General features: G+C 39.3%; 1 protein-coding gene across 3 annotated transcripts in view; it reads left to right on the forward strand.

Annotated features, from left to right (window-relative positions):
• Positions 1–26,798, forward strand: part of USP34 (ubiquitin specific peptidase 34) — a 254,078-nt gene that overhangs the window by 70,974 nt on the left and 156,306 nt on the right. For all 3 annotated transcript variants that reach the window (XR_009548945.1, XM_060187219.1, XM_060187220.1), the window contains exons 7-15: positions 5,779–5,971; positions 7,609–7,670; positions 11,562–11,643; positions 11,988–12,080; positions 14,385–14,510; positions 14,818–14,947; positions 17,225–17,260; positions 17,774–17,904; positions 19,017–19,654. Coding sequence is in view for 2 of the 3 variants with exons in the window: in XM_060187219.1 (XP_060043202.1) it covers positions 5,779–5,971; positions 7,609–7,670; positions 11,562–11,643; positions 11,988–12,080; positions 14,385–14,510; positions 14,818–14,947; positions 17,225–17,260; positions 17,774–17,904; positions 19,017–19,654 (1,491 nt within the window). In the remaining variant the exon portion in view is untranslated. The remainder of the gene's footprint in view (positions 1–5,778; positions 5,972–7,608; positions 7,671–11,561; positions 11,644–11,987; positions 12,081–14,384; positions 14,511–14,817; positions 14,948–17,224; positions 17,261–17,773; positions 17,905–19,016; positions 19,655–26,798) is intronic.

Here is a 26,798-nt window from a genome sequence, read left to right on the forward strand (position 1 = left end):
TGATGGGGATAGCATTAAATTTGTAGATGGCTCTGGGTAATATATTCATTTTGATGATGTTAATTCTTCCAACCCATGAACATGGAATATCTTTCCACTTCTTTGTGTCTTTTTCAATTTCTTTGAGTAGTGACTCATAATTTTCAGTATACAAGTCTTTCACTTCTTTGGTTAGGTTTATTCCTAGATATTTTATAGTTTTTGTTGCTATAGAAAAAGGAACTGATTTCTGGATTTCAATTTCTTCTAACTTAGTGTTTGCATAGAGGAATGCCACTGACTTTTGAATGTTAATTTTATAGCCTGACACATTACTGTATTGCCTGATGATTTCCAAAAGCTTCTTGCTGGATTCCTTAGGTTTTTCCATGTATACTATCATGTCATCTGCAAATAAGGAGAGTTTGACTTCTTCTCTTCCAATCTGTATGCCTTTAATTCCTTGCTCCTGCCTGATTGCTATGGCAAGAACTTCCAACTCTATGTTGAATAGTAATGGTGATAGTGGGCAGCCCTGTCTAGTACCTGATCTGAGGGGAAATGCTTCCAGTTTTTCACCATTGAGTATGATGTTGGCTGTAGGTTTGCTATATATAGACTCCACTATCTTCAGGAATTTTCCATCTATTCCTATTTTTTGTAGTGTTTTGATCATAAAGGGATGTTGTATTTTGTCAAAGGCTTTCTCTGCATCGATTGATATGACCATGTGGTTTTTGGTCTTGCTTTTGTTGATGTGGTGGATCACATTGATTGACTAACGTATATTAAACCAACCTTGCATGCTTGGGATAAACCCCACTTGGTCATGATGAACAATTTTTTTGATATACTGCTGTATCCGGTTGGCTAGAATTTTGTTCAATATTTTCGCATCTATGTTCATCAGAGATATTGGTCTGTAGTTTTCTTTTTTGGTTGTGTCCCTGTCTGCTTTTGGTATCAGGGTGATGTTGGCTTCATAGAAGCTGGCAGGGAGTATTCCAGTGTCTTCAGTCTTCTGGAAGACTTTTAAAAGTAGAGGTATTAGTTCTTCTTTGAAAGTTTTGTAGAATTCATTTGTAAAACCATCTGGTCCAGGACTTTTATTTTTGGGAAGATTTTTGATAACTGTTTCAATTTCATTAGCTGTGATGGGCCTGTTCATGTTATCCACTTCCTCTTTACTTAGTTTTGGAAGTTGGTAGGTATCTAGGAAATCATTCATTTCTTCCAGGTTCTCTAGCTTGGTGGCATATAGTTGTTCATAGTAGCCTCGCATGATATGTTGAATTTCTGCAGTGTCTGTTGTGATTTCTCCTCTTTCATTTACTATCCGATTTATTTGGGTCTTCTCCCTTTTTTGTTTTGTGAGTCTGGCTAAAGGTTTGTCGATTTTGTTTACTCTTTCGAAGAACCAACATTTACTTTCATTGATCTTTTGTATGGTTTTCCTATTCTCAATGTTATTTATTTCTGCCCTAACTTTAGTAATTTCTGTCCTTCTGGTTGCTTTAGGATTCCTTTGTTGTTCTTCTTCTAGGTCTTTGAGATGTGCAATCAGGCTGTTTATTTGTGCCTTTTCTTGTTTCCTAATGTGTGCTTGTATAGCTATGAACTTCCCTCTTAGGACTGCTTTAGCTGTGTCCCAAATATTTTGATAGCTTGTGTCTTCATTTTCATTGAACTCTCGAAACATTTTGATTTCTTCCTTGATTTCCTCTTTGACCCAGAAGTTGTTAAGAAGTGTACTGTTGAGCTTCCACATTTTGGCACTGTTACTAATCTTTTGTTGATTGTTAAATGTTAGTTTAATTCCACTGTGGTCTGAGAAGATGCTTGGGATGATTTCAGTGCTCTTGAATAGGCTGATGCTGTCTTTGTGGCCTAACGTATGGTCTATCCTTGAGAATGATCCATGTGGATTTGAGTAAAATGTGTATTCCAGTTTCTTGGGATGAATGACTCTGAAAATGTCCAATAGTTCTAGTTTATCTATCTCTTCATTTAGCTCCCTTATGTCTTTACTGATTTTGTGTCTGGATGATCTGTCAAGTTGAGACAGTGGGGTGTTGAAGTCCCCTACTATGATTGTGTTACTGTTAATATATTGTTGTAGCTCTTTCAGTAGAAGTTTGATGTATTTAGATGGCTTCTCATTGGGTGCATAGATATTAATAATTGTTAAGTCCTCTTGATTGACTGATCCTCTGAGTATTAAGTAGTGTCCATTCCTATCTTTTTTAATCTTATCTATTTTAAAGTCTATCATGTCAGATATGAGAATAGCTGTTCCTGCCCTTTTTTGTGGGCCATTGGCTTGAATGATAGTTTTCCATCCTTTCACTTTAAGTCTGTGTTTGTCTTGTTGAGTTAGGTGAGTTTCCTGTAGACAACATATTGTTGGGTTGTGTTTTCTGATCCATCTTCCTACTCTGTGTCTTTTAATAGGTGAATTCAGGCCATTCACATTTATTGATATCAAAGATTGAAGATATTTTAATGCCATTCTTGTAGAGTTTTAGAGTGTTTTGATATATGTCTTATTTGTGGTGGTCTGACTGTTTATAGGAGACCTTTCAGAACTTATTTCAGGGCAGGCTTGGTGATGGTTGCTTCCTTCAACTGTTGCTTGTCTGAGAAGGTTTTGATGCTTCCATCTAGTCTGAATGACAATCTAGCAGGATATAGTATTCTTGGCTGAAAGCCTTTCTCATTGAGCACTAGATAGATATCTTGCCATTCTCTTCTGGCCTGTAGTGTTTGTATGGAGAAGTCTGCTGCTAATCTTATGGGTTTTCCTTTGTAGGTGACTCTTTGTTTTTCTCTTGCAGCCTTGAGGATCCTTTCTTTATCCTTATTCCTTTCCAATCTAAGTATGACATGTCTTGGTGTCTTTAGGTCTGGGTTAATTCTGTTTGGGACCCTCTGGGCTTCTTGAATCTTTGTCTTTGGTGTTGTCTAGACTAGAGAAATTTTCAGCTATTATGGCCTGGAGAACGCTTTCTTCCTCCCCTTCTCTTTCTTCCTCTGGTAAGCCAATAATGCGAATATTGTTTCTTTTGAATTCATCCCATAGGACTCTGTTGTTGTTTTCAGCATCTCTTAATCTCTTTTTGAGATCTCTTACTTCTTTTTTAGTTGTCTCTAATTCATCCTCAATCTTGCTAATTCTGTCTTCAGCCTCATTGATTCTATTCTCTCTGCCCTCTACTGCTTTCTGGAGTTCATCTATTTTGTTGCCCTGCTCTGATACTGTTTTAGCTTGTTCAGCTAGTTGCCTTCTTAGCTCAGCGATTTCAGCTTTCAGCTCTCTAATAACTATGAGATAATTAGAATTGTCTTCCATATTCTCATTTGTTGTTCCTGCATTTCTGATTACAATTTTTTCAAATTCTTTACTCACTCCTGTTATTATTTCCTTAGCTAATGTTTGGATGTTGAACTCGTTGTTTTGTGCTTCACCCTCTGGAGGACTTTTAGCTGGACTCTTGTCCTGGTTCGAGTCTCCAATATTTTTTCTTGTTGTTTTAACCATTTTAAATAAGTTAACAGTTTTTTAATCCCTGAGTTGGAGTTCAGTGGTGTAAAAGCCTTTTTTTCCCCCCCTGTAGGCTGTGGGAGCCTGAGGGCTTTTAAACTATCAATAGGCTTCTTGGCTTAATCACTGACTCCTGACCAATAGATAAAGCAGGGTGTGGCAGAGATAATCCAGTGGTTATGCAAAGAGACTTTCACAGCCCCTCAGCTATGCCATGGAGGTATAGGTCTTCTGAGTTTCCCGGTTAGATCTCTGTACCCTGGTGTCCCTCCTGTTGCTGCTCCAGATTCTGAGGGTAGTAGCAATGGAGACTCAGAGTTGCACTTGGTGAGTCTCTGGGGAGTCCTTTCCTCCCTTCAGCTGTCCCCTTGTTGGTGGAGCAGACTGAAGGTGGTGTCTCCACTGACAAACTGTCGAACTGTTAGCAGTCACTTAATCTCTCCTTAGGCCCCTCTCTCCTCTCTGTCACCAGCCACTCGTGTTTGTACTCACGGGTGATTTACTGGGTTTCTGTGGTCATTCTAGTCCTGTCTTGTTTCGGTCCGGGTGGTCTCCTTTGGTATTCCTAGTTGATCCGGGAGAGGAGAGGAGAGGAGAGAAAGCAATCTGCTGCTCGTAGCTCCGCCTCCGGAAGTCGAATCCCCGGGTAATGCTTTTTTTAATTATTTCTAAAAGTATTTATTTTTCCCTTTTGTTGCCCTTGTTATTTTATTTTTTTTATTGTTGCAGATGTTGTTATTGATGTCATCCTTAGATAGGACAGAGAGGAGGGGAAGATGGGGAGAGAAAGATAGGCACCTGCAGATTTGCTTCACTGCCTGTGAAGTGACTCCACTGCAGCTGGGGAGCCGGGGACTTGAACCGAGATCCTCATACTGGTCCTTGAGCTTGGCGCCACATGCGCTTAACCCGCTGCACTACCGCCTGACTCCAGATTATAGTGTTTTTTTTTTTAAATATTTTTATTTATTTATTTGATACAGAGAAATTGAGAGGAGAGAGAAATAGAGAAGGGAAGAGACAGACACCTGCAGCCCTGCCTCACCACTTGTGAAGCTTTCTCCCTGCAGGTGGGGACTCCAGGGGCTTGCACCCGGGACCATGTGCACTGCAATATATGTGTTTAACCAGGTGTGCCACCTCCTGGCCCCTAGATAATAGTTTTTTGTTTTTTTTTAAACATTTTATTTATTTATGAGAAAGATAGGAGGAGAGAGAAAGGACCAGACATCACTCTAGCACATGTGCTGCCGGGGACCAAACTCGGGACCTCATGCTTGAGAGTCCAAAGCTTTATCACTGCCCACCTCCCGGACCACAGATAATAGTTTTTTGTTTTTTTTTTCTCCCAGGGTTATTGCTGGGCTCGGTACCTGCACCATGAATCCACCGCTCCTGGAGGCCATTTTTCCCCCTTTTTGTTGCCCTAGTTGTTGCAGCCTCGTTGCGGTTATTATTGCCATTGTTGACGTTGCTTTGTTGTTGGATAGGACAGAGAGAAATGGAGAGAGGAGGGGAAAACAGAGAGAGGGGAGAGAAAGATAGACACCTGCAGACCTGCTTCACCACCTGTGAAGCGACTCCCCTGCAGGTGGGGAGCCGGGGGCTCGAACCGGGATCCTTACGCCGGTCCCTGCGCTTTGCGCCACGTGCGCTTAACCCACTGCGCCACCGCCCGACTCCCAGATAATAGTTTTTTAAGGATAACTTTAGAAATAGTTTTTAGGGCTATGGAGATAGTATAATGGTCACGCAAAATGACTTTAATGCCTGAGGCTCCCAGGTCTTAGATTCAGTCTCAAGTACCACTTTTAGACAGAGCTGAGCAGTGTTCTAGTTTTTCTCTCGGTATCTCTCTCATTAAAATTTAAGTTTCTGGGAGTCGGGCGATAGCGCTGCGGGTTAAGCGCAGGTGGCGCAAAGCGCAAGGACAGTGTAACGATCCTGGTTGGAGGCCCAGACTCCCCACCTGCAGGGGAGTTGCTTCACAGGCAGTGAAGCAGGTCTGCAGGTGTCTATCTTTCTCTCTTCCTGTCTTCCCTCCTCTCTCCATTTCTTTTTGTCCTATCCAACAACAACGACATCAACAACAACAATAACTACAACAATAAAACAACAAGGGCAACAAAAAGGGAACAAATAAATAATAAAATATAAAAAAATTAAGTTTTTACTGGAAATCCAAGGATATCAGGCAATATGAAACAAAAGAATAAAGTAAAAATATTTTCAAGTTTTTGTGTATGATATCATTTCAGATATTTATGCAAGCTCTCTGATCAAGAGTTAAGACAGAGTGCAGCTCGAAATATGGCTGACTTAATGTGGAGCACAGTGAAAGAACCATTGGACACAACATTATGCTTTGATAAAGAAAGCCTAGATCTTGCATTTAAATACTTCATGTCACCTACTTTAACAATGAGATTGGCTGGACTGAGTCAGATAACGGTAAGCTATATTTGCTATATTTTTGTAGTGGTATATTTGTCTTCCAGATAATCATTTTTATGCCTGTTTATGGGGTGTTTATAATATACTAGATACAATGCTAAATATTTATTTTAATCTTTATTTGATAGATACAATCAGAAATTGAAAGACTGGGGACATAGAAAGGAAGAGAGACAAAGAGATACTTCTAGCCTTGCTTCACTACTCACAAAGCTTTCCCCCTATTGGTGGGGGTTGGAGGAGCCCTTCAACCTAGGTCCTTGGTGTGTTGTAACATGTTTGTTCAGCCAGGTGCACCACCGTCTGGCCCCTTGAGTATTTTTTTTCTATTTTTTTATTAGTGATTTAATAGTGGTTTATAAGGTTATAATATGATAGGTCCACATATACTCAGTATTTTAACACGTTTCTTTCTTGGTTTTAGAAATAATTTGTTTACCTTGTTTTAAACTTGAGGAACTGAAACTTAGATTTAGAAGAATTCATGACAGAGGTCTTGTTGATTTTAGGGCCTAATTAATGAGGAGAAAGGAATAAAAGCTGTATCATGTGGCCTGGTTGTGGTGCACTTGGTTGATCCTTGTGCTCAAGGATCCAGGTTCAAGCCTCTGTCCTTCCCTGCAGGGATGAAGCTTCACAAGTAGTGAATCAGTCCTTATGGGTGTCTCTTTCTCGCTCCCTCTCCTCTGTTTTTCTCTGTCCTATAAATAAAGGGCACTGGGAGTGGAAGATTTTTTTGTTTCAGGTCCAGTGATAATCTTGGAATAATAATAATAATAAAAAAGCCCCTGATATACATGGTGTTGGGTTGAACCTGGGTCTCAGATTTGCCAGTCCTGTGTTCTGTTGCTGATTTATTTTCTTCAGTCCTGGATAGCAGTGGTTTCTCATCTTCCTTTCCTTTCTCTTCCTATCACACTTCAAGGCACTGAAGTCTTGTAACTATTATGTTGTCTTCCTATCCCGAAAGTAACATTTCAAAGTGAGAACTAGAGATTATAAGAGCTCAGTTTAGTTGATTTTTGCTGGACAGGTGCTATGGACTACAGGGTCAGAAGCTATGTTTGACTAAGAAATGCTGTATTTGGTTTGCATACTAGTAAAGACGGTTTTTGGTAGGAACAAATAAGTATCAGTTTCGGTTGGAAGATGGAAGAAGACCTGCTATCCTTAAGTCTATATGCTTTTTTTTTTTTAATAACAATTTCCTTGAACCTAAGTGTTTACTGTGTCATTTTTCTTTGATTTACTAAGTCCCCATAAGCTTCATTCCTTTTTCACTCTTTGCCTATTTTTGTAGTAGAATTATTCTGAAGTAGCTAGGTTTTACCAATGTATCACTTTTTCCTAGATCTTACATCTAAGGAACCTTTCTTGAAATCTTTTTTTTCATAATGATAAACAGCTTGCCACCTTGAGTTAGATTTTTGTGTTTTTCTCTAATTCAGTTTTGTTCCTGTTAATGTATTTATCAGAGTAAAGCAGATAGGATAAAAGGAAATGATCATACTCATTGAGTATGTATCTGATTATCTTGTTTATAATTTTGTTCTCATTGATGATACACATATCAATGTTTCTTGACAAATTGCTAACATACATAGATTTTCAAAAGTGTTTTTTTCTAATTATAGAATCAACTTCATACTTTCAATGATGTGTGCAATAATGAGTCATTGGTATCAGACACAGAAACGTAAGTAGGAGTGCTAATTCACACATAATTATATCATTTTACTGTGTAGCTTGTTTATATGACAAATTTAATTATTTTTTATTGATTGGAATTATATACTAGAAATTCTTATCTCTACCTTCATTCTGCATAGTCTTTAATAACTTTCAGAACTACATATTGCAGCAATTTCTGTTTGTTTTTTCTTTTTCCTTGCTTTTTTTACCATCAAAGTTAATACTGAGGCTTTGTACTTTACAGTTCCTCCACTCCCAGCCCTTTTTTTTTTTTTTTTTTTTGTTAAGGTGGAGAGAGAAGGAGAGATAACCATAGCCTTGCTTCAGTGTTCATAAAGTTTTCCTGTGCAGGTGGTGGGTAGGGACTTGAACCTATGTTCTCATGTGTGGTAGTGTGTCCACTTTCTTATTTATTTAATTTATTTATTCCCTTTTGTTGCCCTTGTTAGTTTATTGTTGTAGTTTTTATTGTTGTCGTTGTTGTTGAATAGGACAGAGAGAAATGGAGAGAGGGGGAAGACGGGGAGAGAAAGATAGACACCTGCAGACCTGCTTCACCACTTGTAAAGTGACTCCCCTGCAGGTGGGGAGCCAGGGCTGGAACTGGGATCCTTATGCTGATCCTTGTGCTTTGTGCCACCTGCGCTTAGCTCACTGTGCTACAGCCTGACTCCCTGTGTGTCCACTTTCTTCAGTGAGCTATCTCCTGGGCTTCCATGTAAGCATATCTTAATTTACAGTATTGGTCATAAATTTAAAAGGAAACTATTTGTATAGGAAAAATTGGTAGTAAAACATACTTTTCAGAAATCACACTTAATGTAGAATTAACACATTCAGTATATATTATGGTTAAAACAGGTCCATTTTTTATGCATAAAATGAGTAGTGTTTATTATATAGTATTTCAGAATCTCATTTGCTGTTTCCCCATTTTTTTTGTTTTTTGTTTTTTATTTTTAAATATTTATTTTATTTATTTATTCCCTTTTGTTGCCCTTGTTTTATTGTTGTAGTTATTATTGTTGTTGTCGTTGTTGGATAGGACAGAGAGAAATGGAGAGAGGAGGGGAAGACAGAGAGGAGGAGAGAAAGATAGACACCTGCAGACCTGCTTCACTGCCTGTGAAGCGACTCCCCTGCAGGTGGGGAATCGGGGTTCGAACCGGGATCCTTATGCCGGTCCTTGGGCTTTGCGCCACCTGCACTTAACCCGCTGCGCTACAGCCCGACTCCCCAGTTTCCCCATTTCTTATACTACATTCAAACTTTTCCCTCCCTCCTGTGACTAATACATCAGTTAGTGTTTAGATTTTGCCCTCAGTCTTAAGTGCTTCTACCTTTGGGGGCCTTTTAGCTGGAGTTTTGTACTTGTTCATTTCTCCAATGTTCTTGGTTTAACCATTGTATATGGTGTGTTATGAGGTCCCTCTCTCAGTACTGTTCATATTCACTTCACTAATCACACTTGCTTGGATTGATTTGTGTCTAAGTATGGTACTTAGAGTTCACAGTTACAGAAATTAACAGTTGTTTCAATGTCTTGATCCTTGAGGTGAATCAGGGTGGCTGTTAAATTCACTTTTGTTCTTTATCTTCCCTGTAGGCTATGGGAGCCTGCGGGCTTTTTAACTATAACTAGATTTTTTAGCTTAATAACTCAATCCTAATCTAGAGATAAAACAGGGTGAGGGAAAGATAGCACAGTGGTTTTGCAAAGAGACTCCCATGCTTCAAGGGTCCAAAGCCCCAGCCCAATTCAGCTTCTCTGACAGTAGTGAGAGCTAAGAAGGGCAGCAGTCCTTGGCCCTGTGAGTTTCTAAACAAATCCTGTTTGTACTCCCTGGGTTCTGAGGCAGTTATTCAGTGTGTCTCCAAATTCCTTAGGAGAACAATGTGGAAAGGCTGCCACTATACAGCCCCATTTCCAGACCACTGGGAGGTTATGTCTTGTCCTGAGTTGCCCGATCAGATCTCTGCTCCCTATGTCAGCTCAGGGCCTCCCCACTGCTGCTCCAGCCTCCAGGGACAGTAGCAATAGAGACTCAGTTGCATTTGGTGAGACTTAGGCAATCCTCTCCTCCCATCAGCAGTTTATTTGTTAATAAAACTCAGACCAGAGGTGGTGCCTGAACTGGCAGACTGGGACTGTTACTAGTCGCTCCCAAGTAGGCACAGCCTTTCAGCCCCAGGAATCTTTCCTTAGGCCCCTCTCTGTCCATGAAGCACACATGTTTGCATTCATCTATGACTTGGTGGGTTCCCAAAGTATTCCAAGTCTTTTCTTGTGTTCTCAGGTGATCTTCTTTGTCATTCTTAGTTGACTGGGGAGAGGAGAGAGAGGCAGTTGCTGCTACTCTGTAGACCCACCTCTGGAAGTCTTGCATATCTCTTTTCTATATACCATCAGCAAACAAATTAAATTTGAGAGTTACTGTTTACATTAATGTTACAAAAAGAGATAGATATAAATCTAAGAAAACACAAGTGATAAAAATGATCAGCCTGATCTATAGATTCAGTGCAATCTGAGTAAGGATTCTAAGAAGTTATTTTGTAAATACCAATAAACTGATTCTGTAATTTATAAAAGGAAAAGCCAAAGATCTACTAAGGCAATCAAGTTTGTCTTGCCAGAGCACTGATCAACTCTGGCAGATAGTATTGCAGGGCATTGAACCAGGTACTTCAGAGCCACAGACATGAGAGTCTCTTTGCATAACTATTATGCTATTTACCCTGGGCCCCCCTCCCAATACTTTTTTTCCTTTGTTTTGTTATAGCTGAACCTGGGAACCTGCAGGTCAGATCCATACTCCTGTGGCTATTTTTCCTTTTCCTTTTTTTTTTTAATAGTTGTTTGAAATTGGAGTCCATATGTAACTTAGTTGTTTGATTCTCAGTAGTAACCCTCCCTACCCAGTTAACTTTTAAGTTGATGTATTTATCTTGATGTGTACTTTAAATATACTCAGTTAAATATATGTCCTCTATAAAAGATCAATACTGAAAAGCTCAGCACTATATTACTGAACTAACATAATAGGTTGACTCCAGCAATTAAGGAGGTTGACCCCAGTGGTTAAATAGGTTAACTTTACTGCCTGCTTATTCATTCATTTATTTTGGTTATCACTGAGGCTTTACCACTCCAGGACGACTTTTATAGATACTGAAGAAGAAAGAGAGAGAAAGGCATGAAAGAATATAGCACTTAAGTTTCCTCCAATGCAGTGAGGGTCAGGCTTGAACTGGGATCACACAAAGTAGAGCAGCACACTATCCATGTGAGCTATTTTATTGGCCCTTTGTTGCCACCATAGAACACTTTAAAGAGAATTGATGACTTTCTTTTCAGAAGGATAATGAATGTAAAACTCTTCTAAACTTTATTGAAATGATCAGCTGTTACTAAATGTAATTAAATCATCCTAAATGATCAGATGGCATGTTTGGGGGATTGTATAGTGTTTTCTTCATGAGCATCAGGTAGTCATTTAGCTTGTTAATAAGTCTTTTACTCTTAGTTTACTGCTTGATAACTCTTTAGACAGCATTTTGGGAAATCTGAATACTTATTGTCTGATACATAAACTGAAAAAGAAAAAAAAAAAAACCAAAAGGCAGTCTTTGAGTAACCAAATAAATTGCTTAGTAGGTGTTACACTTGATATTCTTTCCTCAGTATTTGGTGGTGTTATAACTTTACTGAGGCTTGTTAATTAGACAAAATAGCTATTTCTCCTATTTCTTATAACATTCAAAAGAGCTAAATATACATGGTAACTTCTCTTTACTTTGTTCATGAGAAACTAGGTTTTCAACTGATTCTGCTGTTTAGACACAGGAAATAATTATAATATTAATAATATGTTAACTGTTCTTGTTACTCTAGGTCCATTGCAAAAGAACTTGCAGACTGGCTTATAAGCAACAATGTGGTAGAACATATATTTGGACCAAACTTACATATAGAGGTTTGTGGATGACTATTTAATTTTTTTGTTCTGTTAAAAGAGGAATATATGGGAGTGCAGTGGGTTAAGCGCACGTGGCGTAAAGCGCAAGGACCAGTGTTAAGGATTCCGGTTCGAGCCCCCATCTCCCTACCTGCGGGGGAGTTGCTTCATAGGTGGTGAAGCAGGTCTTTCTCTCCCCTTCTCTGTCTTTCATTCCTCTCTCCATTTCTGTCTGTCCTATCCAACAATGATGACACAAATAACAACAACAATGAAAAACAAGGACAACAAAAGGGAAAATAAATAAATATAAAAATTTTAAAAAAAGGAAAATATAAAAATAACAAGTTTTTCCTTTTCAGATCATCAAACAGTGCCAAGTGATTTTGAATTTTCTGGCAGCAGAAGGGCGACTCAGTACTCAGCATATTGACTGCATTTGGGCTGCAGCACAGGTAATACTAATAGCTCACTGAGTTCTTACTATATATTCTAAATGTTTATCCTCCAAATGTGGAAAGTTCTGTCACTCTCATTTTATAGCTAAAGAAACTGAAGTATAGAAAAATTTGAGGAATTAGATTTATGACGTTAGCTTCAGAGTCTGTCTTACTATATTGTTTTTAGAATTGAGAAATATGAAAATCATTTCGACATTTTTCATGAAACTAAGCTTACTAAGATACTTTTTTCCCTTTCATTTATACAGCAAACCATTCTATTCTAAATGTTGTATTTGTATGTTGGTGTTTTAATACATTTTTAAATTTATATATTTAATTTCTTTATTGGGGAATTAATGGTATACAGTCAACAGCAAAATACAATAGTTTGTACATGCATACCATTTTCACACAACAATACAGCCCCCACTAGGTGGTCCTCTGCCATCAAGTTCTAGGACCCGAACCCTCCCCCCCCCCCCAGTCTTTTACTTTGGTGCAGTACACCAACTCCAGTCCAAGTTCTGCTTAGTTTCTCCTTCTCATCTTGTTTTTCTTTCTTCTTTTCTCCTTCCTTCCTTCCTTCCTTCCTTCCTTCCTTCCTTCCTTCCTTCCTTCCTTCTTTCTTTCTTTCTTAATATTTATTTGCCTTTTTGTTGCCTTGTTTTTATTGTTGATGTCGTCGTTGTTGGATAGGACAGAGAAATGGAAAGAGGAGGGGAAGATGGGAGAGAGAAAGACAGACACCTGCACACCTGCTTCACCGCTTGTGAAGCTACTCCACTGCAGGTGGGGAGCCGCGGACTCGAACCGGAATCCTCACACTAGTCCTTGCGCTTTACGCCTAGTGCGTTTAACTTGCTGCGCTACTGCCTGACAACCCCTGATCTTGTTTTTCAACTTCTGTCTGTGAGTGGTATCATCCCATATTCATCCTTTTGTTTCTGACTTACTCACTTAACATGGTATCCTCAAGTTCCATCCAATATGGGGTAAAGAAAGTGAATTCACCATGAACCTGAGACTTTGGAGCCTCAGGAGTAAGAGTTTCTTTGCATAACTATTATGCCATCTACCCCTGTTCACATTTCTCAGTTTTCCATATAACAGTTTGACCCCTCTCTAGGCCCTCTTCTGCCATTATGTTCCAGGACCTGAATCCTCCTCCTCTACCCTAGAGTCCTTTACTTTGGTGCAATACGCCAGACCCAGTCCGAGTTCTACTTTGTGTTTATTGTTCAACTTTTTTTTTTTTTTGTAATTGGATTCATTTCATTAAAGATGCCTTTAAAATTTAGATGGTACAGGGAGTCGGGCAGTAGCGCAGCGGGTTAAGCGCATGTGGCACAAAGCGGAAGGACCAGATTAAGGATCCCAGTTCGAGCCCCGGCTCCCCACCTGCAGGGGAGTGGCTTCATAGGCGGTGAAGCTGATCTGCAGGTGTCTGTCTTTTTCTCCCCATCTCTGTCTTCGCCTCCTCTCTCCATTTCTCTGTCCTATGCAACAGTGACGACAACAATAATAACTACAACAATAAAACAAGGGCGATAAAAAGGAATAAATAAATAAATATTAAAAAAAAAGAAACCACAACATCACATACTATCCCCCCCCCATTATTCATGTTGTTCTTGGATTTGAACCCAGGGATATTTACTATTGTATGTTTATAAATATCATTTTAACATAGCACACAGTTAACATTATTCAATACAGTATTGAATAGAAGTAATTTTGAATAGAGAAGATGGACTTTTCTTGTTCTTGATCTTAATGGAAAGATTTTGCAGTTATTCACCATTGAGTATGATGTTGGAGCTAAGGTTTTCATAAGGACTCCATTGTTTATTGAGAAATTCCCTTTGGTCTTGTTTCTTTTCTTTTTTTTCTTTTGCTGTCAGGGTTGTTACTGCTTGGTCTTGGTGCTTGTACTAAGAATTCTCCGCTTGTGGGTGCCGTCTTTTTCTTTTCCTTTCAAATTTTTATTAGAATAGAGAGAACTTGAGAGAGGTGTGGGGAGATAGAGAGAGGGAAAGATAGACACCTGCTGACCTGTATCTCCACTCATGATGCGACGACTCTTGCAGCTTGGAAGCAAGGGCCTAGGTCCTTGCACATGGTAGTAGTATGTGGGCTTAACCAGGTGTGCCACTGCAAAACCTCCTAATTTTAGTTTTTATTTTGAGATGGTGTTGGATAATATTTCAAAATATTGGTGTATTGATTTTCTTGACTTTAATACTTTATAAATTTTATAAATAATTATAAATTATAAATAGGGTAATTTTGACTGTTGTCTCCAACTTTACTTTCTAGTTGAAACACTGTAGTCGGTATATACATGACTTATTTCCTTCACTAATAAAGAATTTGGATCCAGTGCCACTTCGACATCTCCTTAATCTAGTCTCAGCTCTTGAGCCAAGTGTTCATACTGAACAGGTAAGTCATTGAAAACATAATGGTAGCATTTTTTTTAATAAGAGAATTTTTATATGGAGTGGGGGTAGATACCATAATGGTTATGCAAAAAGACTCATGCCCGAGGTTCTGGAAGTCCTAGGTTCAATCCTCCATACCACTATAAGCCAGATCTGAAGAGTGCTCTGGTTGAAATAAAATTAAAAAAAAAATTATTTGCAGTTCAGATAATTTAACTGTAGGTGAGTACCGTTGCCATTTTAAAGGATATTAAATTAATTGTAATGCTGCCTAAACCACTAATTTTATATTTTTTCTTTTATTTAAGACATTGTACTTGGCATCAATGTTAATTAAAGCATTATGGAATAATGCATTAGCAGCTAAAGCTCAGCTATCTAAGCAGAGTTCTTTTGCATCATTACTAAATACTAATCTTCCCATCGGAAATAAGAAAGGTTAGTAATGTGTAATGGATTTTGAAGTACAGTGTTTGATTGAGGAACAGTGTAGTTTTTGCTATGTAATTTCAGTTAAACTTATTTTGAAATATGTTTGGGTAGATGCTGTAGTATTTACAAAATTGTTCATTTGTGTTTTGGGTTTATTCTTAAAGAATATTAATAAAGTTTCTATAGTTATTAAATTTCTTTCTTGTATTCTTTCCTAATGGGCAAAATGCTGTTTGATATAGTTTTAGAACTTTATTTAGAAAATAGATACCCCCCCCAAAAAAAAAGAAAGAAAATAGATACCATACTTTCTTAAATAATTTTGTGTGTTTGGGGGGGTGGACATGGATGTTGGCATACCTGGTTAAGTGCACATACTACCACACTCAAACACCTATGTCGGAGCCCTTGATCCTCACCTGCAGGGCAGCGGGGGTTGTTCACAGGTGTCTTACCTTTATCTCCCTTTCTATCTCCTCGTCCTCTCCTGATTTCTGTCTTATTAAAAAACAAAACAAAACAAAACAAAAACATACACACCAAAAACTAGAAAGAAAAGAAAAAGAAAAAAAGGCCACGGGGAATGGTAGGTTTGTAGTGCCAGCACCAAGCCACAACAATAATAACCCTGGTGGCAAAAATAAATAAAATAATAATTGTTATTATTTTGAGGGGCCCAGACGGGTGCATCTAGCTGATTGCACACATTGCAGTGCATAAGAATTCCCAATTTCAAGCCCGAGCTCCCCAACTGCAGGGAGAAAACTTCATGAGTAGTGAAGCAGGCCCCCAGGTCTTTCCTATTCCTCAATATCTCCCCCTAGCCTTTCAATTTATCTGACCTATCAAAATAAAATAGGGGAAAAAAAGATAATTTTGTGAATAGAATTTGGTAAAGTTCTGTTTTTTGTTGTTGATGCCCTTGTTTTATTGTTATAGTTGTTGTTGTTGTTGGATAGGACAGAGAGAAATGGAAAGAGGAGGGGAAGACGGGGAGAGAAAGACATGTGCAGACCTGCTTCACCACTTGTGAAGTGACTCCCCTGCAGGTGGGGAGCAAGGGGCTCGAACCAGGATCCTTATGCTGGTCCTTGCACTTTGTGCCACCTGTGCGTAACCCACTGCGCTACCATCCAACTCCCAAGTTCTCTGTTTTCTACTTCAAAATTTTTATGACTTAATTTTTTTAATTTAAAGCTTTTTTAATATTTATTATTGGATAGAGAGAAATTTAGGGGAGGGGAAGATAGAGAGGTAGAGAGACAGAGACACTTGCAGCTCTGCTTCACCACTCATGAAGCTTCCCCCCTGCAGGTGGGTACCAGGGGCTTGAACCTGGGTCCTTGTGCACTGTAATGTGTGTGCTTAGCCAGGTGCACCCTGTTTTCTATAACTTTAGATGCTTTAATATATATAGCTTTTCAGGATTTTCTAAAGCTTTATTATTTTATTTGTGTTTTATGGTGTTATATATTACTTCTGTTCTTAGATTTTTCTCTGCAGGCACTGACACTTACTACTGCAAGTTGTTAGACTTATATTATTGCAGATTTTCCTACCAATATTTCGTTGATTATATATAATAATTATACCTCAGAAACCATCCCAGGGGCTGGGTGGTGGCGCCCCTGGTCAAGTGCACGTTACTATGCGCAAGAACCCAGGTTTGAGCCCCTGGCCCCCACCTGCAGGAAGAAAGCTTTGCAAGTGGTGAAGCAATGCTGCATATCTCTCTCCCTCTCCTCTCCCTCTCCCTCTCCCTCTCCCTCCCTCTCTCTCTCTCTCTCTCCCCCCCCCCTCCCTCCCTCCCTCCTCTCTCCTCCCCCCCATCCCTCTAGATTTCTGGCTGTCTATTAAATAAAATAAAGATAAAGGAAGTCAGGAAGTAGTGCAGTGGGCTAAGCAGTGGTGGCACAAAGCGCAAGAACCGGTGTTCGGATCCTGGTTCGAGCCCCTGGCTCCCCACCTGCAGGGGAGTCGCTTCACAGGTGGTGAAGCAGGTCTGCAGGTGTCTTTCTCTCCCCCTTTCTGTCTTCCCCTCCTCTCTCCATTTCTCTCTGTCCTATTCAACATCAATAACACCAATAACTATAACAATAAAACAAGGGCAACAAAAGGGAATAAATAGATAAATAAATAAATAACAACAACAAGGGCAACAAAAGAGAATAAGTAAATAAATAAATATTATAAAAAAATAAAGATAATAAATTTAAAAAAGACACCCCAAAGAAGCTCAGTCATTTAAACCATTTCTGTAATGTTTTTTCCCTTTATTTTCAGAGGAAGAAGAGCTTAGAAGAGCCGCTCCATCACCTTGTAAGTTGAGTTTCAGAAATATATGTGACTTTTAGTTTTGTTGATCTTATAGAGTGAATTGATTCTTCATGTTTTTATTAGTCATAAAATTGATTTTGGGCAGGGGCTGTACAATTTTATCTATTCATTTACCCTTGTTTTAAATACTGTTATCTAGTATTTTAATTGAAAACACACACACATACACACACACACACACGCCAGTTGGCGGCACACCTGGTTAAGTGGCACACACCACGTTGAGCATGGATGCAGGTTCAAGCCCCTGGTTCCCACCTGCTATGAGGAAGCTTCATGAGTGTTGAAGCTGGGTTGTACATGTCTCTCTCCTTATCTCTCCATTCTTTCTCAATTTTTGTCTCTGTCCAATAATAAATAAAACTAAAAAAGCAATTGGGCAGTTGTCAACATGTTTCTAGATCATATTTTTGATACCGTAAAACTTTGTAAATTAAATAATTCAGGATTATGTCATTCTGGTTTAGAAGTGAAAAACAAAAATCTATTTAATAGGGTCACCTGCAGCTAGTCCTCAAAGCAGTGATAACAGTGATACTCATCAGAGTGGAGGCAGTGACATTGAAATGGATGAGCAGCTAATTAATAGAACCAAACATGTGCAACAGCGACTTTCAGACACAGAGGTATGAAAACAGAACTTTTCTTTTCTTTTTTTCCCTTTTCCTTTAAAACAGTATTTGTTGGGTGCTGGGAAATACTCACCTGGTAGTGTGCAAAATTTTTCAGACACAAGGCCCTAGGTATGAACGCCTAAGTCAGTTCCTGGAAGCTTCATAAGCAGTAGAGCAGTACTATGATATCTTATTTTGTCTTTCATCCTCTACGTTAAAAAAAAGTCCACAGGGAACAGCACAATCTTGCAGGTGCAAACCTCCAGTGAAAACAGTGGTAGCAACAAAAAAAAGTATATAGAATAAAAGCAAATTTGGTGGTCTTGGAAGTGATGTGTAGTGGAAGAGCAGAACACTTGCAAGCATGAGGTTCTGAATATCACTATAAACCGGAGCTGAGCTGTTCTCTGGTAAAGAAAAAAGTGACAGAAGAGAGAAAGAGTGCGAGCGAGTACTTTTTAATGTAGAACGTCACTGTAAGGTGATCCAGGAGGCGACGCAGTGGATAAAGCAGTGGACGGACAGACTCTTGAGTTTGAGGTCCTGAGTTCAATCCCTGGCAGCACATGTTACAGTGATGTCTGATTCTCTCTCTTCCCCCCCCCCATCTTTTTCATGAATGAATGAACAAATAGACAAAAAACTTTTAAAAAGTCACTATACGATATTGAAGAATAGGGGGGCTGTGTGGTGGTGAATCTGGTTGAGTGCACATATTACAATGTGCAGGGACCTTGTTTCAAGCCCTTAGTCTCCACCTGCAGGAGGGACAACTTTGCAAGTGGTGAAGTAGGGCCGCAGGTGTCTCTTCCCCTCTATCTCCCCCTACACTCTCGATTTCTGACTATCTCTAACCAATAAATATATGAATAAATAGACAATTAAAATTAAAAAATTAGAAAAAGAAAAAATATTTAAAGAATGAATCTTTTTTAAAAATTAACTTTTAGAATTTGGGGAACCTGCCATGTGAATATAAACAAGGTTCATATTTAATACTTCCTTTTTAGTTCTTAATTCTGTTTTGTTGATGTCAGACATTGTTGTACCTATTTTAAAAAGTATAACTATGGTGTTTGTTCTTACTAGTTCAAGTATTTTAAATGCATTGTTTCTAAAAACAGGAATCTATGCAGGGAAGTTCTGATGAAACTGCCAATAGTGGTGAAGATGGAAGTAGTGGTCCTGGTAGCAGTAGTGGACATAGTGATGGATCTAGCAATGAGGTGAATTCTAGCCATGCCAGCCAGTCAGCTGGGAGTCCTGGCAGTGAAGTACAATCAGAAGACATTGCAGATATTGAAGCCCTTAAAGAAGAAGATGAAGATGATGATCACAGTCACAATCCTCCTAAAAGCAGTTGTGGAACAGATCTGCGGAACAGAAAGTTAGAAAGCCAAGCTGGCATTTGCTTGGGGGACTCACAAGGTTCATCAGAAAGAAGTGGGACAAACAATGGAACAGGAAAGGACCTGGTTTTTAACACTGAGTCAATGCCATCGGTAGATAATCGAATACGAATGTTAGATAACTGTTCACACTCTGAAGACCCAGAACATGATATTTCAGGGGAAATGAATGCTGCTCATATATCACAAGCATCTCAGGAATCTTGTATTACACGTACTGGGGATTTCCTTGGGGAAACTATTGGGAATGAATTATTTAATTGTAGACAGTTCATTGGTCCACAGCATCACCACCACCACCACCACCACCACCACCACCACCACCACCACCACCACCACCACCACCATGATGGGTAAGTCTATTTAATAATGTATTTTTTAAGGAGGTAACTATACCTTTTTTTTTTATTATAGATTGATTTTGTTCATCATGACTATAAAGTAAATTACAAAAATATATCAATATATCTTTATTTTCTATGAGTTATATTTTTAAAAGCAATATGAAACATGTAAAATTAATATTAATTACTTTTCTTTTCCTCCAGGGTTATTGCTGAGGCTTCATGTCTGCACAACAAATCTTTTTCAGTAGAGACGTAGAATTAGTGGGGGAGAGAAAGGGAGAGAGACAAATACTGCTTAACCACTCATAAAGGTTTTCCCTACAGGTGGGGAGTGGGGACTTGAACCTAGGTCGTCTGCATGGTAATGAATGCCCTCTCATGTGCACCACCACTACCTGACCCCTAATTGTGTATTTTACTTACAGCTATTATATTTGGACCAGCTCACCCAGTAGAAGTTAAATTTTATACCACGTGCTTTCATGCCTTGGCCACCACATGGGAGCACTATGTATGGAACAATGCTTTGGTCAAAACATCCCCCATGTCTCTCCTCTTACACTCTGTCTTTTGTTAAACAAGAACACAAAAAGCCATTATAGCTAATATATCTCCACAGTTAATCAGTATAAAAATACCTTTTTGTTATTAACTCTTCAGCTATTCTTTATTTAATACTTATAGCACATCTCATTATAGACTGGACCCCTTCCTCCTTTTCTGTGTGTGCTAGAGTTCAAACCCAGCAGCTCATACATATGATACATGACTTTCACTACTGAGCTCCATCATTGTGCCAGCCAGATTTTTTTTTTTTTTGTCTTTACCATAGATAAGGTTATTCAGGCTGACTCTTCAGATACAGAGAGATATAGACAGACAGACCATGGCATTTAAACTTCCCTCATTGCAGTGGGGGCTGAGCTCAAACCTGGTTTATACACTTGATAGAATAATTGTGCTCCCAGATAAGCTTTCTAAGTTGGAAAAACAAAAGGTGGGTGCTATTTCTGGATTTTATGCTCCACACTGACCTTCTAAGAAAGAGTGAGACGGCGGAGAAAGAAGAAAAGAAACTATACCACTAAAGCTTCCTTCAGTGTGATGGAGGCCATGTTCAGACCCGAGAACTACATATGTCAAAGCATATTTATTCAAGTGAACTGTTTTGCCAGCCTTCAGATAATTGTTATATTGGTACAGTGCCCTCATGTGGCTGAAAAGTTAGGTTAATGGACACTGCACATAAAACAGATATCCAATTTTTTATGGAAACATTAAAGTGTGGCCATGAAATCGATTTTTTATTTTTTAACCAGTGAACTCCTGAGCTCTGCCTGATGGTGGTGCATGGGTTTGAACCTGAGACTTTGGAACCTCAGGCATGAGAGTCTGTTTGCATAACCACTATGCTATCTACCCTCTGCCCATGACTTTTTTTTAAATTTCTTTATTGGGGAATTAATGTTTTACATTCAACAGTAAATATAATAGTTTGTACATGCATAACATTTCCCAGTTTTCCATATAACAATACAACCCCCACTAGGTCCTCTGTCATCCTTCTTGGATCTGTATTCTCCCTACCCACTCACTTCAGAGTCTTTTACTCTAGTGCAATATGTCAATTCCAGTTCAGGTTCTACTTGTGTTTTCTATCTTTTTTTTAAAAATTTATTTCTTTATTAGGGAATTAATGTTTTACATTCAACAGTAAATACAATAGTTTGTACATGCATAACATTCCCCAGTTTCCCATTTAACAATACAACCCCCACTATGTCATTTATCATCCTTCATGGACCTGTATTCTCCCCACCCACCCACCCCAGAGTCTTTTTGTTTGGTGCGATACGCCAATTCCATTTCAGGTTCTACTTGTGTTTTCTTTTCTGATCTTGTTTTTTCAACTTCTGCCTGAGAGTGAGATCATCCCATATTCATCCTTCTGTTTCTGACTTATTTCACTTAACATGAATTTTTCTTTCTTTTTTCTTTTTTTTTTTTTTAATTTAAGAAAGGATTAATTAACAAAACCATAGGGTAGGAGGGGTACAACTCCACACAATTCCCACCACCCAATCTCCATATCCCACCCCCTCCCGATAGCTTTCCCATTTTCCATCCCTCTGGGAGCATGGACCCAGGGTCATTGTGGGTTGCAGAAGGTAGAAGGTCTGGCTTCTGTAATTGCTTCCCCGCTGAACATGGGCGTTGACTGGTTGGTCCATACTCCCAGTCTGCCTCTCTCTTTCCCTAGTAGGGTGTGTCTCTGGGGAAGCTGAGCTCCAGGACACACTGGTGGGGTCTTCAATCCAGGGAAGCCTGGCCAGCATCCTGATGGCATCTGGAACCTGGTGACTGAAAAGAGAGTTAACATACGAAGCCAAACAAATTGTTGAGCAAACATGAATTTTTCAAGGTCCATCCAAGATCAGCTGAAAACGGTGAAGTCACCATTTTTTATAGCTGAGTAGTATTCCATTGTGTGTGTGTGTGTGTGTGTGTGTGTGTGTGTGTGTGTGTGTGTGTATATATATATATATATATATATACCACAACCTGCTCAGCCACTCATCTGTTGTTGGATACCTGGGTTACTTCCAGGTTCTGGCTATTACAAATTGTGCTGCCAAGAACATATGTGTACACAGATCTTTTTGGATGGGTGTGTTGGGTTCCTTAGGATATATCCCCAGGAGAGGAATTGCAGGATCATAGGGTAGGTTCATTTCTAGCCTTGAGAGAGTTCTCCAGACTGTTCTCCACAGAGGTTGGACCAATTGACATTCCCACCAGCAGTGTAGGAGGGTTCCTTTGACCCCACACCCTCTCCAGCATTTGCTGCTGTTACCTTTTCTGATGTATGACATTCTCACAGGAGTGAAGTGGTATCTCATTATTGTCTTTATTTGCACATGAATTTTTTAAAAGCAGTTATTTATTTTTAATTGTTTTTATTAATTTATTGGATAATTGAGAAATCGAGAGGAAAGGGGAGGGGGAGAGACAGAGTGGACCTTTCTTCACCACTTGCAAAGCTCCCCCTGCCCCCTGCAGGTAGGGACTGGTGACTGGAATCTGGGTCCTTGCACATTGTAACGTGTGCTCAACCAGGTGTGTCATCACCTGGCTCCTGAAATGGATGTTTTATGTACATCTCATATTAGAATATTAAAGATAAGCCTTACTTATAAACCTTTTGGATTATCTGTGAAATGTTTGTGTTATTTAGCAGTGGCTGTTTTATGATGCTGGACAGAGTAATTTCCCTGTGTATGTTCATCTATGAAATCTAGAAAGGCTAGAGAGAGAATCTCACCTGGTGAAGCATGTGCCTTGCTATATATGCTACCCATGGTTGAGCCTCAGCACCACATGGGAGGGTGCGATGGCACTGAATGGAGCTTCGAGCCCCTGGAGCCAAAACAAAAAAGAATTTATTAAGTATTCCATTGTGTATATATTCCAGCACTTTCTCAGCCACTCATCTGTTGTTGGGCACCTGGGGTGCTTCCAGGTTTTGGCTATTATGAATTGTGCTGCTATGAACATTGGTGTACACATATTTTTTTGGTTGGGTGTTAGAATCTTTAGTATATATCTCTAGGAAAGGAATTACTGGGTCAAATGAGAGGTCTATTTCTAGCCTTGTGAGGCTTATCTAGACTGCTCTCCACAGGGGTTGGACCAATTTACATTCCCAGCAGCAGTGCAAGAAGGTTCCTTTGTCTCCACAACCTCTCTAGCATTTGTTGCTGTTGTCATATTTTTGATGTATGACATCCTCACAGGGGTGAGGTGCTATCTCATTGTTGTCTTTATTTGCATTTCTCTAGCGATCAGTGACATGGAGCAGTTTTTCATTGTTTGTTGGCCTTTTGTATCTCTTCTGTAGTGAACTTTCTGTTCATATCCTCTGCCCATTTTTGGATGGGGTCATTTGCTTTATTGTTAAGTTTTTTGAGCTCTTTAAATATTTTGATTACTAGCCTCTTGTCTCATACATGGCATGTGAAGATCTCCCATTTTGTGAGGGGTCTCTTCATTTGGGTGATGGTTTCTTTCTTTTTTTTTTTTTAATTTTTTAAAATTTATTTTCCCTTTTGTTGCCCTTCTTTTTTTCATTGTTGTTGTAGTTATTGTTGTCGTTGTTAGATAGGGCAGAGAGAAATTGAGAGAGGAGAGGAAGACGGGGAGAGAAAGATTGATACCTGCAGACCTGCTTCACCACCTGTGAAGCGACTTCCCTGCAGGTGGGGAGCCAGGGGCTCGAACTGGGATCCTTTCGCTGGTCCTTGTGCTTTGCGCCACCTGTGCTCAACCTGCTGTGCTACTGCCCGACTCCCTGGGTGATGGTTTCTTTTGCTGTGTAGAAGCATTTGAACTTGATGTAGTCCTATTGATTTATTTTTGTTTTAGTCTTATTTGCTACTGGTTTTGTATCATCATAGATGCCCTTGATGTTTAGGTGGGAAAGTGTTCCACCAATATTTTTCTCTTAATTATTTAATAGTTTCTGGTCTAACATCCATTTGGAGTTGATTTTTTTTTTTTTGTCATTGGTGAGATAAGTTTCATTCTTCTGCATGTTTCAACCCAGTTTTTCCAGCACTATTTATCGAAGAGATCCCCCCACGATTTGATTTTTAATGCCATCCTTTTCTATTTATTTATTTATCTATTTTTTTTTCTTTTAATTTTTTTTTTTTATTTAAGAAAGGATTAATTAACAAAACCATAGGGTAGGAGGGGTACAACTCCACACAATTCCCACCGCCCAATCTCCATATCCCACCCCCTCCCCCGATAGCTTTCCCATTCTCTGTCCCTCTGGGAGCATGGACCCAGGGTCATTGAGGGTTGCAGAAGGTAGAAGGTCTGGCTTCTGTAATTGCTTCCTCGCTGAACATGCGCGTTGACTGGTCGGTCCATACTTCCAGTGTGCCTCTCTCTTTCCCTAGTAGGATGGGTCTCTGGGGAAGCTGAGCTCCAGGACACATTGGTGGGGTCTTCAATCCAGGGAAGTCTGGCCGGCATCCTGATGACACCTGGAACCTGGTAACTGAAAAGAGAGTTAACATACAAAGCCAAACAAATTGTTGAGCAATCATGGACCCAAAGCTTGGAAAAGTGGAGAGGAAGTATTAGGGAGGTACTCACTGCAAACTCTAGTATACTTCTGCTTTCTTACTTTGGTGCCATACTCCAAACTCAGTCAATTTCTGCTTTGCGTTTCTACTTTTTTTTTTTTTTTTTACATGCATAACATTCCCCAGATTCCCATTTAACAATACAACCCCCACTATGTCATTCATCATTTTTCATGGACCTGTATTCTCCCCACCCACCCACCCACCCCAGAGTCTTTTACTTTGGTGTAATACTCCAATTCCATTTCAGGTTCGACTTGTGTTTTCTTTTCTAATCTTGTTTTTCAATTTCGGCCTGAGAGTGAGATCATCCCATATTCATCCTTCTGTTTCTGACTTATTTCACTCAACATGATTTTTTCAAGGTCCATCCAAGATCGGCTGAAAACGGTGAAGTCACCGTTTTTTACAGCTGAGTAGTATTCCATTGTGTATATATACCACAACTTGCTCAGCCACTCATCTGTTGTTGGACACCTGGGTTGCTTCCAGGTTTTGGCTATTACAAATTGTGCTGCCAAGAACATATGTGTACACAGATCTTTTTGGATGGATGTGTTGGGTTCCTTAGGATATATCCCCAGGAGGGGAATTGCAGAGTCATAGGGTAGGTCCATTTCTAGCCTTCTGAGAGTTCTCCAGACTGTTCTCCACAGAGGTTGGACCAATTGTCATTCCCACCAGCAGTGCAGGAGGGTTCCTTTGACCCCACAGCCTCTCCAGCATTTCCTGCTGTTACCTTTTCTGACGTGTGACATTCTCACAGGAGTGAAGTGATATCTCATTGTTGTCTTGATTGGCATTTCTCTGACAATCAGAGACTTGGAGCATTTTTTCATGTGTTTCTCAGCCTTCTGGATCTCTTCTGTGGTGAATATTCTGTCCAAGTCCTCCCCCCATTTTTGGATGGGGTTATTTGTTGTCTTGTTGTTGAGTCTGGCAAGCTCTTTATATATGTTGGTTATTAAACTCTTATCTGATGTATGGCATGTAAAGATCTTCTCCCATTCTGTGAGGGGTCTCTTGATTTGGGTAGTGGTTTCTTTTGCTGTGAAGAAGCTTTTTAATTTGATGTAGTCCCATAGGTTTATACTTGCCTTAGTCTTCTTTGTAATTGGATTCGTTTCATTGAAAATGTCTTTAAAATTTATGCAGAAAAAAGTTCTTCCAATATTTTCCTCTAAGTATCTGATAGTTTCTGGTCTAACATCCAAGTCCTTGATCCACTTGGAATTTACTTTTGTATTTGGTGAAATACAGTGATTCAGCTTCATTCTTCTGCATGTTTCAACCCATTGTTTCCAACACCATTTGTTGAAGAGACTCTGCTTCCCCCATATAATAGTCTGGGCCCCTTTGTCAAAGATTAGATGTCCATAGGTGTGGGGCCTCATTTCTGGGCTCTCAATTCTATTCCACTGGTCAGTGTGTCTGTTCATGTTCCAGTACCAAGCAGTTTTGATGACAATGGCCCTATAATATAGTTTGAGATCTGGCAGTGTGATGCCTCCGGTTCTGTTCTTTTTTCTCAAGATTGTTTTGGCAATTCTAGGTCTTTTCTGGTTCCAGATAAACATTTGTAGCATTTGTTCTATTCTCCTAAAAAATGTGCTTGGGATCTTGATGGGGATAGCATTAAATTTGTAGATGGCTCTGGGTAATATATTCATTTTGATGATGTTAATTCTTCCAACCCATGAGCATGGAATATCTTTCCACTTCTTTGTGTCTTTTTCAATTTCTTTGAGTAGTGACTCATAATTTTCAGTATACAAGTCTTTCACTTCTTTGGTTAGGTTTATTCCTAGATATTTTATAGTTTTTGTTGCTATAGAAAAAGGAACTGATTTCTGGATTTCAATTTCTTCTAACTTAGTGTTTGCATAGAGGAATGCCACTGACTTTTGAATGTTAATTTTATAGCCTGACACATTACTGTATTGCCTGATGATTTCCAAAAGCTTCTTGCTGGATTCCTTAGGTTTTTCCATGTATAC

Source organism: Erinaceus europaeus, chromosome 3 (genome assembly GCF_950295315.1).
Source record: "Erinaceus europaeus chromosome 3, mEriEur2.1, whole genome shotgun sequence".
Taxonomy (NCBI): domain Eukaryota; kingdom Metazoa; phylum Chordata; class Mammalia; order Eulipotyphla; family Erinaceidae; genus Erinaceus; species Erinaceus europaeus.